The following is a 16,029-nucleotide window of genomic DNA, read 5'->3' on the forward strand; positions in this document are numbered from 1 at the left end:
TTTACACAGTTTCTATATATATAGAAATCCACTTTAATTAACTTCATTACGCTAACAAAAACACATTGTGACATAATTAATATGGGATGCAAAGAATATCCAATGAGGCATATCCATGTGATAAAGGGATATACATGGGTAAATAATTTATTTGATATTATTATTAAGTTGATTTTATATACAAGTATATGCAGAGGTTGAAAAGCAAACAATAAAAAAATGTCTTAGCACAGCATGAAACAGCTGATATATATCGTCTTGATATTTCCTGGAAAACTTCCCTGCATATTTCTGAAATAATAGGTTGCTCAAAATTTTCAGTTCTTCTAGTAGGGATGTCTTCAGACAATTTGTTGTTTCTTCATTCCTTGCTAACCCAAGATAGGACATGGTACCATTAGAGTTTTTTTGTATATGGTGACTTCTCTAAAGATAAAATTGAACATATAAATGTTGTTAATGTGTTCTTGAAATTCTAGTCTTTATGTACATGGTTTTCTTAATCACTCCTTTGTTGACTGATGTATGTATGCAATTTCTTTTCTTTGTACGAAATCATTTTAATGTATGGCTGAGATTATTACATGGCTTTTAGGTCTCTCTCTGGATACAGCTCATTCAGCTGTTTCATCACATCATGGTTATGATTACCATCAATGAGCTATACCTCCATATTGGCTCCAAATTAATCTTCACAAATTACAGTCGTTGCTGCGGGTGAATGTTGAGTTGAAGTCCGTTTACTAATTTGGAGTCGAAACTGGTATTTTACTCGGCTAGATGTGTGGGGATTTAACGCTCTTACAGCCTATTGGACATTTTATCTTGCCAAAAGCAAATGGTGGTGGTTGGGGGGGGGGGGTTACACCCAAGTGGTGGAGGCTCCTTGGCTCCTGTCGCAAAATGAATGATGTTTGAAAAGTAAATGGTGTATCGCCAAAAAAGTTAACATGAAAATACATGATGTCATAAAAATAAATGTACAGTTGAACTTCAGCATCTTCAATCTGATACAGGTGACTCTCGATGGCTCGAACTCCGATCTCTCAAAGTGAATCTCCGGTCCCATTTTTTTTCTCTCTATATAACTAAGCAAATTTACTCTCAAACTTCCAATCTCTCTAAGTTCTCTATCTCTCGAACCAAAATTTTGGTCCCGTTATACTGATTTCATTGTTTTTTACCCTCTATCTTTCGAAGTTTTGATTGCCCATGCAAGCTAATCAAGCGTAAAATTAACACAGCCTGGACTTACCTGGAAAACAATTAACACCTGGGGCTGGCATGGACGTGTTAATTGGGTGTTTACATAGTTGATATAATTAATTGATTAATTGATTTTTTATAAACAAACCGCTTCACAGCTTATTTTGACTTGGCAGAGAGACGATAATTTTGAGAAAATAATTAAGAGACGTGTCAATAAATTTTTCATAATTTATGATTTTTTATTTTATTCTACACAAAGTCATCATGACGACCATTGCACAAGATATCCTATCTCAAGAACTGAATAGTGATACCGAGCAATCTGGTGAAGGACCCGGTCAACCCGGGGGGATGGCTAGATCGGGGATTATAACGCTTAATGCTAAGTCTGCATAAGGATGGAAAGGCGTGAAACGGAAATTAAATGTAAATACTATCGAAACGAAGTACAAGGCGATCACTGCAGTAGAAAAGGGAGAAAAGTCAAAGAAAGCCATTGCCAAAGAATTTGATGTTCCCCTTAACACCTTCTCTACCTGGCTGAAAAATAAAGAAAATATCATTGATGCCTTTCATCAATTTCATCCCAAAAGAAAAAACACCAAACCTCTACATTTAACGATGTAGAATCAGCCACGCTGAAATGGTTTAAATCAGCCAGAGACAAAAATATCCCTATTTCTGGCCTAATGCTAGCCACTAAAGCCGAGGAATTTGCCGGTAAATTAAACATTTCAAATTTCAAGGCATCTAGTGACTGGCTTGAGAAATTCAAATTTCGCCAGAGCATCTCATTCAAGAGAGTTTGTGGGGAGGAGAAATCGGTTGACTGTCAGTCTGCCGATATGATTCTCTGGAAAGAAAAGTTGCCATTACTCCTACAGACGTACTCCCCAGACGATATCTACAATGCAGATGAGACCGGCATCTTCTTCAGAATGCTTCCAGACAAGACCATAGAATTCAAAGACGTCGACAGCCATGGTGGAAAGAAGAACAAAGAACGGCTGACGGTAATGGTCTGCGTCAACATGAGCGGTAAAGACAAGCTTCCCCTACTTATCATCGGGAAATCGGCAAACCCAAGATGCTTTAAGCATGTCAAGTCCAAGCCTACATAATACCATGCCAACAAAAAAGCGTGGATGACATCCGACATCTTCAAAGAATGGGTGAAGAAGCTGGAGAAGAAGATGACAAAAAAGAAAAAGAAGATTGCCCTCATTGTTGACAACTGCCGCGCCCACCCAAAGATTCCTGGCCTCCAAGCAGTCGACCTGGTGTCCCCCCCCCCCCCAACACTACCTCAAAGACTCAACCCATTGACCAAGGCATAATCCAGAGTCTCAAAGTCCAGTACCGGAAACGAGTTCTTCTGTGGTACATCAGCGCTATTGACAAAGGACAGACACCAACTATCAGCGTCCTAGACGCTCTTCATCTCCTCAGCCAGCCATGGGACAACGTTACGCTGTCCACAATTGCCAATTGTTTCCGACATGCTGGACTTGCTGCCCAGAATGACAACTCAACCCCAAATGAAGACGAAGACTTCGACGTAGAAGACAACATTCCCCTTGCGACTCTAAGAACACACGGCCTATACCCAGGAATGCTCCAGACATTTACAAATATCGACGACGAGGTCGAGACCTGTGCCGACCTAAGTGATGATGGCATTGTAGAGGAAATCTTGATAAAGAAAACTACCGACCCCATGGTGGAATCACAGACAGTTGACGATCCAAGTGAGCCTGTAATCCAACCCCCTAACTCAGAGGACTCTGAGGCAGCCGGTGAACTTGTGATGCAGTACCTAATGTGCCGTGAAAACAGTCAAGACATTGTGCGCCAGATGAGTGTGATTCTTGACATAATACGCAGAGACAATGTTCTAAAGAAGTCAGCCCAGCAATCAAGAATTACAATTTTCTTCCAGAAGAAGTAAAGTGAAGACATGTGCTTTAAAAACTTTGTCAAAATATTTGCTGTGACATGACTCGTTAAAACATTAGACATTATTTATTACACATGTACAACTTTTATATGTATTGTTTAAAATGATATGAGAAAAATAAATATCGAAACTTAAAAAGTTTTTTTTCTTAGAAATTAGAGGTTAGAAAACATGTACGATCTTTGTGGTGAAATTAAAGGAAATTACCAGGTAAATACGAATAAATCGTGCCATGACACTGACAGCATATTATCAACAGATACTTCCGGTATATGTAACTGTTGATCATGAAATGAGAACAAATAAGCAGCAAAACTTTAAGTCATATCATTTATTCAAAATACGATCTTTGTGGTGAAAATCAAATGAATTACCGGTTAAATACCAATTGAAAACGTGCAATAGTAAATCCAGCTTATTCTCAACATATACTTCCGGTAACTATAATAGTAGAACGATAATGATCGGAACTGAAAATTCCGGAATTAAGTCACTTTCTATCTCTCGAACCCTTCGATCTCTCGAAGTTTTATCCTGGTCCCTTGAACTTCGAGAGATCGAGAGTCACCTGTATCTTAAATATAATGAATAGGAAGCCCAAACCCCATATTCTTTCATTTTATCCACGATATCTCGATTTATTTTCTCGAAATTTGACTGTGTTTTATGCTAACTTATGGCTCTGTAAGAAGGATATGGAAATAACGAACAGTATTCAATCTCAACGTCCATTAAACAAATATACAAAATAAGTGCAGAGCAAACACGGAACTCCAAACATCAGAGGTGGGATCAGGTGCCATGGAGGAGTGAGCATCCCCTGCCGACCGGTCACACCCGCCGTGTGCTCGTTGTCATAATCAGGATATAACGGAAAAAATCCGTGGTCAATTCAGTGTATAAATAATGGACTAACAATTGGTATGAAAAACGTCATTCAGCATTTCATTCAATGATAAATTGTATTTGCTGACAAGGTCATTGTATCGACCATAGAATTTACGAAATGATGACTTTAAACGAGACTGTTGATATTCTTGTTTCATCAACTTGCTTGTCAATAATTTACCTCGTTTAAGAAACTGTTCATACGCAGAGCATGCTCTTGCATATCGAATCAATTGAGATATAAATACTCCGTATGCAGGTGATGAAGGTATATTGCTGCATAAGTAAGGGAAGTTGACGATAGAAAAATTAAAGTCATCACGTTTATCATATAGCTTGGTTGTTAGATTACCATTTGTGTCTTTTTCAAGTAAAATATCCAAGTATGAAGCAGAAGTGTCGGACTCTGTGGTATCCTTTATCTCAAGCTCACCAGGATATATCGTGTCGACGTATGAATGGAAATTATCATTATTAATTGACAATACGTCGTCGATATATCTAAATGTCGAGTTGAAGGCCACAGCAAGTGTTTTCTTCTTTTCACGTAAAAGATTTTGCATAAATTCTGCTTCATATGAATATAAAAATAAGTCTGCTAATAACGGAGCGCAATTTGTACCCATGGGAATTCCAATAGATTGTTGGAATACCTGGTCTCCAAAAACCACATAGATATTGTCAATCAGAAACTCAAGCATCTTCTTGATGTCAACTTCAGAGTACTTATGTGTGCAATCAGAATCTGTTTTAACAAAATAATTTTTCAAATGACCAATGACGAGGTAAGTAAACTTACGAGTTCCATTTTTGTTGAAGAAGCAGCTGTCAATGATATCAAAAAGCCTGGATTTTAATTTGTCGTGGGGAATTGTTGTGTAAAAAGTTGAAAAGTCGTAAGTTTTTATGCTGTTGATTTTTGTAAAGTCTTGTGATTTCAAATTGTCCAAAAGTTCTTTAGAATTTTTAAGTATCCACATCTGATTTACACCACTTCTTGAATATATAGTTGTACAGTACTCTTGAAGTTTTTCTTTCACTAGTGTCAATATTTTAGTGAGAAGTAACGAAAGAGGCTTGGTTGAACATTTACTGGAACCTGCAATGTATCTTTGTTTGTAAGGACTCTTATGAAGTTTCGGAATCCAATATATATAAGGTAGTTCAAATTCATTTTGGCTCTGTGGAATATTAAAAGTATTCAAAACTGACAGGTGATTCTGAAGAATTTCTTCCTTAGATAGAGAAGAATATGTATAAGTAGGATTACCACTTGTAGAATTAAATCCAAGTTCTTCTAGAATGCAATTTATATAATGAGCTTTACAAACGAAGACAATGTTGTTACCTGCTTTGTCGGCAGGAACCAGTACGTACCGATCGTGTATTCTATCTAATTCTTTTTTCACTTCTGGTTTATTGAACACAAAAGGATAGATGGTTTTCACTTTGCCCCTCAATCTTTTAATACGTGACTTTAACATGGATCTGATACATTTAATCCATTCTGACAAGGTGTCAATGTCTTCTTTTTCATATCTAGCCCATCGTCTGGCGTAATTTTCAATAGAATCCATAATATTTTTGAAATTCCGACGCAAGTTGAAGGATCGGGGTTCCCTAAATTTAGGACCTTTTAAAATAAGTGATCTAAGGTCCTCATTACGAACTATTTTTACGTCACCTGTAATAACGTGTCCAGCAGGACTATAGTTATAGGGCGAAGAAGAACATGAACACGAAAGGGGATTATTTTTCAGATAGTCGATATCCAGGCCATGTAAAGTGTTTTTGTAATTGAAAAGTTTGGAAGCAATGGTCGATGTATATTTGTAGGAAATACAAGGCGTAGTCTTTAACTTGAAATATGGTGGAATACAAGACTGGACCCTTTTGTGATTAAGAATATTACTTATATTAACCGCGTCAATTCCTTTATTGGCATATTGAAGTTTAAGGAAAAGACGGATTGTTTTAGCTGCATTTTCTTCCATCAATTGTGCGGGTTTAAAAAGCCTATGATGTGCAATATCCATAATCACAGAACCGAGCCTATATTCAGGTGTCGAGGAATCTAAATTTGGATGTTCCTTGGTCTTTTCAAGAAGACTATTTAAAAGTTTCAAAGGGACAGAGTAAATTTTGGTTCGAATATGATGTAGACCTAACTGTTGATTTACATAAGGTAGTAATGAATCAAAAGAGACGTCGTGTATTGCAGGTTTATTGTACGAACGATGTCCATGACTACGCTTACGTCTTTGAGTATTGTTAAAAAGTCTCATCACATTTACATTATTACACTGTGGGCTTGTAAGATTTCCCACACTATCGACATTGTCATTACATCCATAGGGAAAGGCTGTCCCTAGTTTCCTAATCCAAAATTCTTCACGTTGTCTACGGAAAGGTGTACTCAAAGACGGACTATTTGTGTGGTGATAAATCTTTTCCAGAATTCTAACTTTCATTGATAAAATAGAATGATCAGGTGAATTAAAATGTTTATATAAAAGCTGCTGACCACCATGATTTATTTGAAATCTATGACCTGATATTCTTTTGTTAAGCGATCCCTTGGTTTCACCGACATAAATAAGTCCACACAGATTACATTCTATTCCATAGACAACATTAGAAGATTTGCAGTTCAGATTTTCCCAAGTTTTTTGTATAAAAGCTCTGTCCAGTATATCTTAAAGGTACTTGGACACAGATTTGAAGTTAATATTTTCTGTTTTTTTCTATAGAATATTACGAAGTATATATTTTAATAGCATTTCACACAAAAATTATTTTAAAATCTTATTTCAATTTAAAGTTATTAAAACTTTAATTTTTTTGGCGGGTTTGATTGACACATCCTTACAATTTCACAAATTTTAATTTTACTCTTAATACTTAGGAAAAAAGGCAATTTTGTTGTGTATGAATGCAAAATATGATACTATAATTCAGAAAATTCAGAGTAGAATGTTTGAAAGCATAACAAACACACAATATATTGTCAGTCCGTGCAGTTGTAGTAAGCAGACTGTGACGATTCATAACGCACCCGGTGAAATCTAAATATAAATAAAAACAGAGCTCGTGCCTTGTTTACAAAAACTGTGTACATAACACGAGTGTGATCGATTTGCACACACGACTTCGCTCGGAATGACGATACTTGTGAAGGTGTTTTGTTTTCTAACATTTCTATTCTGAATAAAATTATTTTTCCGGATTAAAGTTTTAATATTTTTCATTAAAACACCACAAGATTGCCACTTTTCTGAAGGATTAAGAATAAACTTAAATATGTGAAAGTGCCAAGATGAGTCAATCAAACCCGCCAAAAAATTTGAAGTTTTAATAACTTTTAAATGAAATAAGATTTTTAATTAATTTTTGTGTTAATTGCTATTAGAATATATAATTCGTGATATTATGGAGAAAATATAATCTTCAAATCTGTGTCCAAGTACCTTTAAACGGACTATAAAAAGAAGTTACATGTGTATGTGTACAGTAGGTGAACTCGGCACTGCATATTTATCAAGCCCAATGGAAATGTAGTCATAAAATTATCAATTTTAGGGACTACCTTCTACCTCTTCTAGAAAGTCTCGCCACCAATCAGGAACTACATTCTGTGCATTTCTGTTGTTAAAACCTTTTTCTGCAAGCTGATATTCAAGACAGCTTTTAAAGATTCTAACGAAAATTTGATCCTCTTGTAAATGAACAGCATATGTTAACTTTGTAATTTTTTAAAATAGGGTCGGAAAGTCTCCTAAAGTGACTCGTTAGATATCACCTGAAAACATGCTTCCGGGCTGTTACCAAGAATGGTGTTATCAATAATGTTCTGGGTTCGTTATGTTTAAAGCAACACTTACCTTGCCAGGAAAAGTGAGAAACATGTGGATAGCGACATGGTTTTAAAATTAGATTAAGAGTTTCGTGTCATCAATGCGGTTGTGCAAGCGTCAATGGGAGACACATCTTGCAAAGTTCAGGTATGTTTATTCAGTTAATGATACAATTGTTGCTTATATTCTTCAAATGATTGCCTGACGTTGCGGCGTTAGGCTGTAGAAGGATTTATATTTCAAGATCCGAAACTAATAGATCATACCTCTAGAGCTAGATTTTGGGCAATCTGATTTACATTGGAATTCTTTAATTACCTGCATTTTATAAGAACAAGTTTTTCAGAACAAGAGGCCCAAGGGCCTTGTAGGTCACCTGAGTATTGTGCAACAACTTTCAAACAATTAAATTTGGTTCATGTTATAAACCAGAGGCCATGGAATTCGCAATTCACAATTTTGAAAGAGGTATCATTGCTTATAATAATTTAAACTTCGCATGCTAACTCTGTTTACTTAATACCCAGAGGAAGATCAGATTGCAATTAAAAGAAAATGCACTTCAACTTTATTACCAGTTGTACACCTCATCCCAAAGGAACCACTTATCCTGGGGTCACATATTTCAAAATTTTGCAAATTTTATCATAAAATGGTTGATTTACACCAAAGAGCAAATTTCCAAGCATTATTTAATTTTAGACTTTGTACCCCCACTCACCTCGACCCAGGCAAGGGGCATAAAAAATAGCCATTTTGCTAGGTGCCCCTTTCTTCATCATGAATATATTTGAATCATAGGCATTATAACACACAGAAGCAAAGGAAAGAATTTCAAAGAATAAATGCATTTTCACTATATAACCAATAAAGCCCCGCCCTTACTCCTGACCATGGGGTCATAAAATTCACAATTATGAAAGAGGCACTCTTGATCAACTTTACTATTTATTTACATAGTTTATCTAATACCCAGAAGCAGAGAAGATTTTCAAAGAATTTATGCATTTTCACTATATGATCAATAGAGCCCCGTCCTAACACCAAAACCCCTGACCCTGGGGTCACAAAATTCACAATACCCAGGAGATTTCAAAGAATTAATGCATTTTCACTATATAATCAATAGGGCCCCACTCGAACACCAGAACCTCTTACCCTGGGGCCACAAAATTCACAATTTTGGAAGAGGCACTCTTGCTTATCATAACTAAGTACTTAGTTAGTTTATGTAATACCCAGAAGTAGAGAAAAAGATTTTCAAAGAAAAAATGCACTTTGAAAATCTTTTTTCTCTACTTCAGGGTATTAATGCACTTTCACTATATAACCAATAGAGCCCTGCTCTAACACCAAAACCCCTGACCCTGAGGTCATAAAATTCACAATTAAGAAAAAGGCACTCTTGCTCATCATAACTATGTGCTTAGTTAGTTCATTGAATACCCAAAAGGGGAGAAGATTTTCAAAGAATTTATGCATTTTCACTACATAACCAATAGAGCCCCGCCCTAACACCAGAACCCCTGACCCTGGGGTCATAAAATTCACAATTTTGGAAGAGGCACTCTTGCTCATCATAACTTAGTGCTTGGTTAGTAAGTTTATCTTGTACCTAGGAGCAGAGAAGAAGATTTTTAAAAAAAATCATCCTTTTTGGTAAAGGACTCAATGCTGATAACAATCATGCAAACAGTTTGACTGCTTGGTGTCCAGGAGTAAAGAAATTTTTTTTTAAAGATTGCAATAATTTAAGTGGTTTATGCCCCCCCCTCCCGGCCCCAGGGAGGCAGGGACTATGAAATTCACAATTTTTGTATCCCTTTACCCATATATGCTGTATACCAAATTTGGTTGAAATTGGTTAAGTGGTTTCAGAGAAGAAGCTGAAAATGTTCAAATGTTAACACACGACGAACGACACACGACGACGGACGAAAGTGGATAGCAATAGGTCACTTTAGTTACTCAGGTGACCAAAAAATTGATATTACTAAATACTGTAGTGTTTTACTTTCTTTAATCTTTTTGCATGGAACAATTATTCCATATGATTCACCGTTTCAACATGACCGTGTATCCTTTTTTCTGCATTTCTATACTACTGCATCAGTCTATTTATATGAAGGATATGGAAATAACGAACAGTATTCAATCTCAACGTCCATTAAACAAATATACAAAATAAGGGCAGAGCAAACACGGACCTACGAAACATCAGAGGTGGGATCAGGTGCCATGGAGGAGTGAGCATCCCCTGCCGACCGGTCACACCCGCCGTGTGCTCGTTGTCATAATCAGGAGATAACGGAAAAAATCCGTGGTCAATTCAGTGTATAAATAATGGACTAACAATTGGTATGAAAAACGTCAGTCAACATTTCATTCAATGATAAATTGTATTTGCTGACAAGGTCATTGTATCGACCATAGAATTTACGAAATGATGCTTTTAAACGAGACTGTTGATATTCTTGTTTCATCAACTTGCTTGTCAATAATTTACCTCCTTTAAGAAATTGTTCATACGTAGAGCATGCCCTTGCGTATCGAATCAACTGAGATATAAATACTCCGTATGCAGGTGATGAAGGTATATTGCTGCATAAGTAAGGGAAATTGACGATAGAAAAGTTAAAGTCATCAGGTTTATCATAGAGCTTGGTTGTTAGATTACCATTAGTGTCTTTTTCAAGAAGGATATGGAAATAACGAACAGTATTCAATCTCAACGTCCAATAAACAAATATACAAAATAAGAGCAGAGCAAACACGGACCTCCGAAACATCAGAGGTGGGATCAGCTGCCATGGAGGAGTGAAAATCCCCTGCCGACAGGTCACATTCGCCGTGTGCTCCTTGTAATGATCAGGAAATAACGGGGAAAAACCCGTCATCAATTCAGTGTATAAATAATGGACTAACAATTGCTATGAAAAACTTCAGTCAGCATTTGACTCAATGATAAATTGTATTTGCTGACAAGGTCATTGTATCGACCATAGAACTTACGAAATGATGACTTTAAACGAGACTGTTGATATTCTTGTTTCATCAACTTGCTTGTCAATAATTTACCTCGTTTAAGAAATTGTTCATACGTAGAGCATGCTCTTGCGTATCGAATCAACTGAGATACAAATACTCCGTATGCATACTCCGTATGCAGGTGATGAAGGTATATTGCTGCATAAGTAAGGGAAGTTGACGATAGAAAAGTTAAAGTCATCACGTTTATCATATAGCTTGGTTGTTAGATTACCATTTGTGTCTTTTTCAAGTAAAATATTCAAGTATGAAGCAGAAGTGTCGGACCCTGTGGTATCTTTTATCTCAAGCTCACCAGGATATATCGTAGGAATGGAAATTATCATAATTAATTGACAATACGTCGTCGATATATCTAAATGTCGAGTTGAAGGCCACAGCAAGTGTTTTTTTTCTTTTCACGCAAAAGATTTTGCATAAATTTGCTTCATATGAATATAAAAATAAGTCTGCTAATAACGGAGCGCAATTTGTACCCATGGGAATTCCAATAGATTGTTGGAATGCCTGGTCTCCAAACACCACGTAGATATTGTCAATCAGAAACTCAAGCATCTTCTAGATGTCAACTTCAGAGTACTTATGTGTGCAATCAGAATCTGTTTTAACAAAATAATTTTTCAAATGACCAATGACGAGGTAAGTAAACTTACGAGTTCCATTTTTGTTGAAGAAGCAACTGTCAATGATATCAAAAAGCTTGGATTTTAATTTGTCGTGGGGAATTGTTGTGTATAAAGTTGAAAAGTAGTTTATATTCTACGAAAGCGATGCATCTCTCTTTTCGTGTCAAATGTCGAAATAGGCTTCCTTAGATTGTTCTATTGTGTGAATGGGTGTGCTAACGTACGGATATGGATTAAAATAATGTTAGTCCATTTAACCTCCTTCTAACACTTAAGAAATTATATGTGCAAATTTTATCTCATTCTTTTAAGTAACATCGAACATATCAGTATATGAACATGCAACACTAGAGAAATGATTTTTTGGGGGTAATTTCTTACCCGATCCCGCGATTTGTTTACTACATTATAAATGGACTAATCCCATAATGAACAACGCATGTAGTTCAACAAGTCATGGTTAACTGCATCAAGTCATGGAACATTTGTATCCCCGTTTCAGATGCACACAGTATATAAGAAACCAGTACAAAATCTTGATTCAACAGAATAAAAATTCCTAACAAGTTTAATGATCATCTACCAGAGAGGTTTTTTTTTTTTGATTTTTTTGTTGTTGTTTTTCTTTGAAAACACCTCTTTAGAGGTCTATGGCATCAACTGACAAAGTTTGATGATTCTAAGCAAGTTATAACTGAAGATATTTTAAAAAAGCTATAAAGCAAACTGTAAGCATGAGTGTAATGTCTATTTCTTCAATCAACATTGCGAAATTCGTGGCCCAAGGGTCAGGGGTTCTAGTGCTATAGCGGGACTTTATAGAATATGCATATGAAAATGCATAAATTCTTAAAAAATCTTGCCTTCAAAATTGTGAATTTCATGGCCTCTAGTTTAAAACACGAATCAAATTCAATTGTTGGAATGTTGTCGCATGATACTCGGGGCTTCTTGTTCTTAATTTGAGACAATATTTTGATTTTGTGTCCAATTTTTTTTCTTTTTGCAGACATTGTTCTTGATCTCTTTTTCTCTTCTTAGAAGGTTCTGAGAATAGGCCCTCCTCCTTACGTAGCCTGTTGTTTATGTAGGAGGATGCTTCATTGAGTAAAATACTTAGATGTTTTAGTGTAGTTCATCTAGGCAAAGATCTTGTCATTTTTTTTTTTTGCAAGATGGTAGAGTTGCATCAGAGAGCCGTATGTCCTCACCAGTCATCGTCCATGTCACAAAGTTCATCTTCATTTGTTACAGAACCGGACACAGATATGGACAAAACGTCAAAATCTAACATTTATCGTACTGATCGCCAATGTAAATTATAATTTTGTTTAGTTTTGAATTGGCTCCCTTCTTATTACGTTTCCTGGCCGAATCAGTCAGCTTACGCTTGGGCCCTGGTTTTGACTTCTCTGCCGCCCACATCTTTTCAATATCATGCACTAAACGCATGCGTATTAATTTTTCCGAATGAGTTCACATCCGAGGTCATATGCATATAATTTTCATTACTGTCTGGGAAGCAAGAATTACCGATGTACGCTAGAAATGTATTTTCTTTTAAAACGATTACTTCTTTATGGATAAGTTCTAAATTTGATCTTAATTTTGAAACAAATTCATTTGCATCTGTTTCTTTTGTATTGATGGTTGAACCAAGAAATATGTCTATTGGTTGTAAAACATCTCTCCCTAACATCATTTGATTTGGTGTAAACCTTGTTTGTCTGTTTTCTGTAGCTCGAATTGCTCCTGCAAGCTGTTGTAAATATGAGTCCCAGATATCTTGTTTTTTTTTATGTAGCACCTTAAAGCTTGTAAAATTGTTTGATTATATCTTTTTATCTGACCATTTGAAGCTGGGTGATATGGGGTAGTTCTCGTCTTAGCAATTTGTAAAAGATCACAGATATTTTGCAAGATATTACCATCCATATTTTTACCTTGGTCAGTGTGCAATTGTAATGGGCTACTACGCTCATATCTAGCCCAGCAGAATCTCAACAGAGATTAGGGAGGGGTGGGGTTCCTGTCCACAGGTGCCTGTGTACATGAGATTAATTACAAACCCTATGTACCAAACATGACATAGCACAAGAAATTCATTACAAATGCGGTATATTTAATCTAATACTCATTTGTGTGACTTACTTAATAGACTTATCCAGTTTAAAGGCTGAGTAAATGCTGTCCAAAACCTCTTCCTCATCCCAATCTTTCTGAAATACCATTGCCGAAATGACATGGCCTCTCTTGTGAAGCTCCTCCTTCATTTGTCCTCTCGGAAGTCGCGTTGACTTGGGCCCCGGCAAGAGAGTCACCTCTTTCATAAAGATGGCAGTTGTCTTCTTTCTATAGTATAATTTACATGTAATATAAATGATTTTTTTAAAATGCAGTCCCTGAAGAAAATTTAGTTGAACAGGGCAGGAAAAATTGTCAACTTTTATTCCTGCTTAAATTTTAAGTGGCTATAGAAACCTCTCCCCTCCCAACACAGTAAATATTTGCATCAATGTTTGTTTGTTTTTTTTTTTTTGGCTCAGAATAATATTGAAATGATGTAGATGATAAGATTAAAGACAATAGGGTCATGAAATGGGATAATTTGTAATATTAAGGATTTCCATCCCGAATGGGACCAAATTCTCTACCCTTAAATGTCTGTCAAGTAGTAGTACCTAATACTTTGATATTATATTTTTTGAAAACCTTTAATAATGGAAAAAGTTGTCCGTGAGAAAGATTTAAAAAATTTCATTATTAAGCTGTATTTAATTAATAAAGATTGCATCGAAGTATATGGTGAAAAGCGTTTTTTTTTCTTTTCAAAATAAACATAAATCTTGCGGTGGAAAGATGCATCGATTGACAATTGAAAATAATTTTTTTCTGGCTAATTTTTTAATTGTTTTTTTTTATTATTTTAAAAAAAGGGGGAGATAACTCTTACCAAAGTTCAAGGTCATACATTAGAACACATCCCAGTATACATAATAATGGTAATAAATTGGAAGTATGTCGAAATATTTACATTTCCAATGTCTTTGTCTGAGATAAAATTACCAAATGTAAATGTAATTGATTTCCTCATGAATGTTTTGGCGCGGTTCCCAAAATAAAACACGTGCAAGGCGGGACAACACCTAGAGAGAAGCAGGCTCAAGGATCCCTTGGATTGGCGGAATCAAAGCATGTAAATATAAGGAATAACTGTTAGATTTTTTGAATTCATGAAGATGATCAATGGATTGGCTTGCGTGATAATTTTATGCATAAACGTTTATGCAAATTATCAAACAAGCCAATCCATTGATCACTACATGCGCTGCATTTCATTTCCGGAAATATGCATAGCATTTCCGACATTTTTAGTCCCCTACCGGTGAAACCGGAGGGGACTATAGGTTTCCTCTGCGTCCGTCCGTCCGTCTGTCTGTCTGTCCGTCCGTCTGTCTGTCCCCGTCAGTCTGTCCCACTTGGTTTTCCGCACTTTTTTTCTAAACGCTTGCAGACATTGATCTGAATTTTGGTACGTGATTGTATCTTATTGAGTTACAGATCAAGTTTGAATTTCGTTTCGCTTCATTGATTTTTGACATTTTGAATATTTTTCATTCCCAATTGGTTTTCCGCATTTTTTTTTTCTAAACGCTTGCAGATATTGAGCTGAATTTTGGTATGTGCGTGTATCTTAATGAGTTACAGATCAAGTTTGAATTTCGTCTCGCTTCATTGATTTTTACAGAGTTATGGCATTTTGTAATTTTTCATAATCGCTTAATTAAGATCTGGTTCGAACTGCGCTAATTTCCGATTGTCGACAAAAATATGAAGCGAGGAAAAGACGATGGATAAATGAGTTGAATTTTCGTCTTGATGTTTATTATTTTATTAGATTTAAAGCATTTACAACTTGAAAATCTTTCACTTTAACCTTGGACATGACTTTTGCACATTAAAAAATGACATCCTGAAGATAAAGGGGAACCCGGTAGGGGACATGTATTGCTTATGCAATACTCTCAGAATGCTTGTTTTATTTCATTTCCGACATTTTTTGTTTTCATTTCCGACATAATTTCTTTTTCATTTCCGGAATTTACCTGTGCGACAATTCAATGTTTTCTAAGTAAAAATAAATGGAATTTTGAAAGTATTTATACCAAAATATTAATAATAATAATAAAATCATCTATACATAATATATGCATACATACATGTACATGTAGCACCAAGTCTACTTAAAAGAGGTCAATTAATATAAATAATTTTCACCACATTTATTGTGCACTAAATTAAATGTCAGTGACAGAACCATTCCTATGTCCAAGTCACCGATAGATTAATTAACGCAATTAGAATTAAATGATTTTTTCCTTTAAAATTTTCAGAAGTAAAGTTAACAAATCTATAGGTACTACATATTATGTACCTGTATTTGAAA

The 16,029-nt window shown here is 35.6% G+C and overlaps 2 protein-coding genes across 2 annotated transcripts; both read left to right on the top strand.

The window, feature by feature from the left end:
• Nucleotides 1-1,898: 1,898 nt before the first annotated feature.
• Nucleotides 1,899-2,330, top strand: LOC134255961 (tigger transposable element-derived protein 6-like). Its single transcript, XM_062738562.1, has one exon. It carries the CDS (start codon nt 1,899-1,901, stop codon nt 2,328-2,330), a length of 432 nt encoding a protein of 143 aa, XP_062594546.1.
• Nucleotides 2,331-2,354: 24 nt separating this feature from the next.
• LOC134255962 (tigger transposable element-derived protein 4-like) lies at nt 2,355-3,157 on the top strand. Its single transcript, XM_062738564.1, has 2 exons — nt 2,355-2,489; nt 2,552-3,157. Exons 1-2 carry the CDS (start codon nt 2,355-2,357, stop codon nt 3,155-3,157), a joined length of 741 nt encoding a protein of 246 aa, XP_062594548.1.
• Nucleotides 3,158-16,029: the final 12,872 nt, after the last annotated feature.

Source organism: Saccostrea cucullata, unplaced genomic scaffold (genome assembly GCF_032062105.1).
Source record: "Saccostrea cucullata isolate Sc308-1 unplaced genomic scaffold, CSIRO_AGI_Scuc_v1 ctg1961, whole genome shotgun sequence".
Classification (NCBI taxonomy): Eukaryota; Metazoa; Mollusca; class Bivalvia; order Ostreida; family Ostreidae; genus Saccostrea; species Saccostrea cuccullata.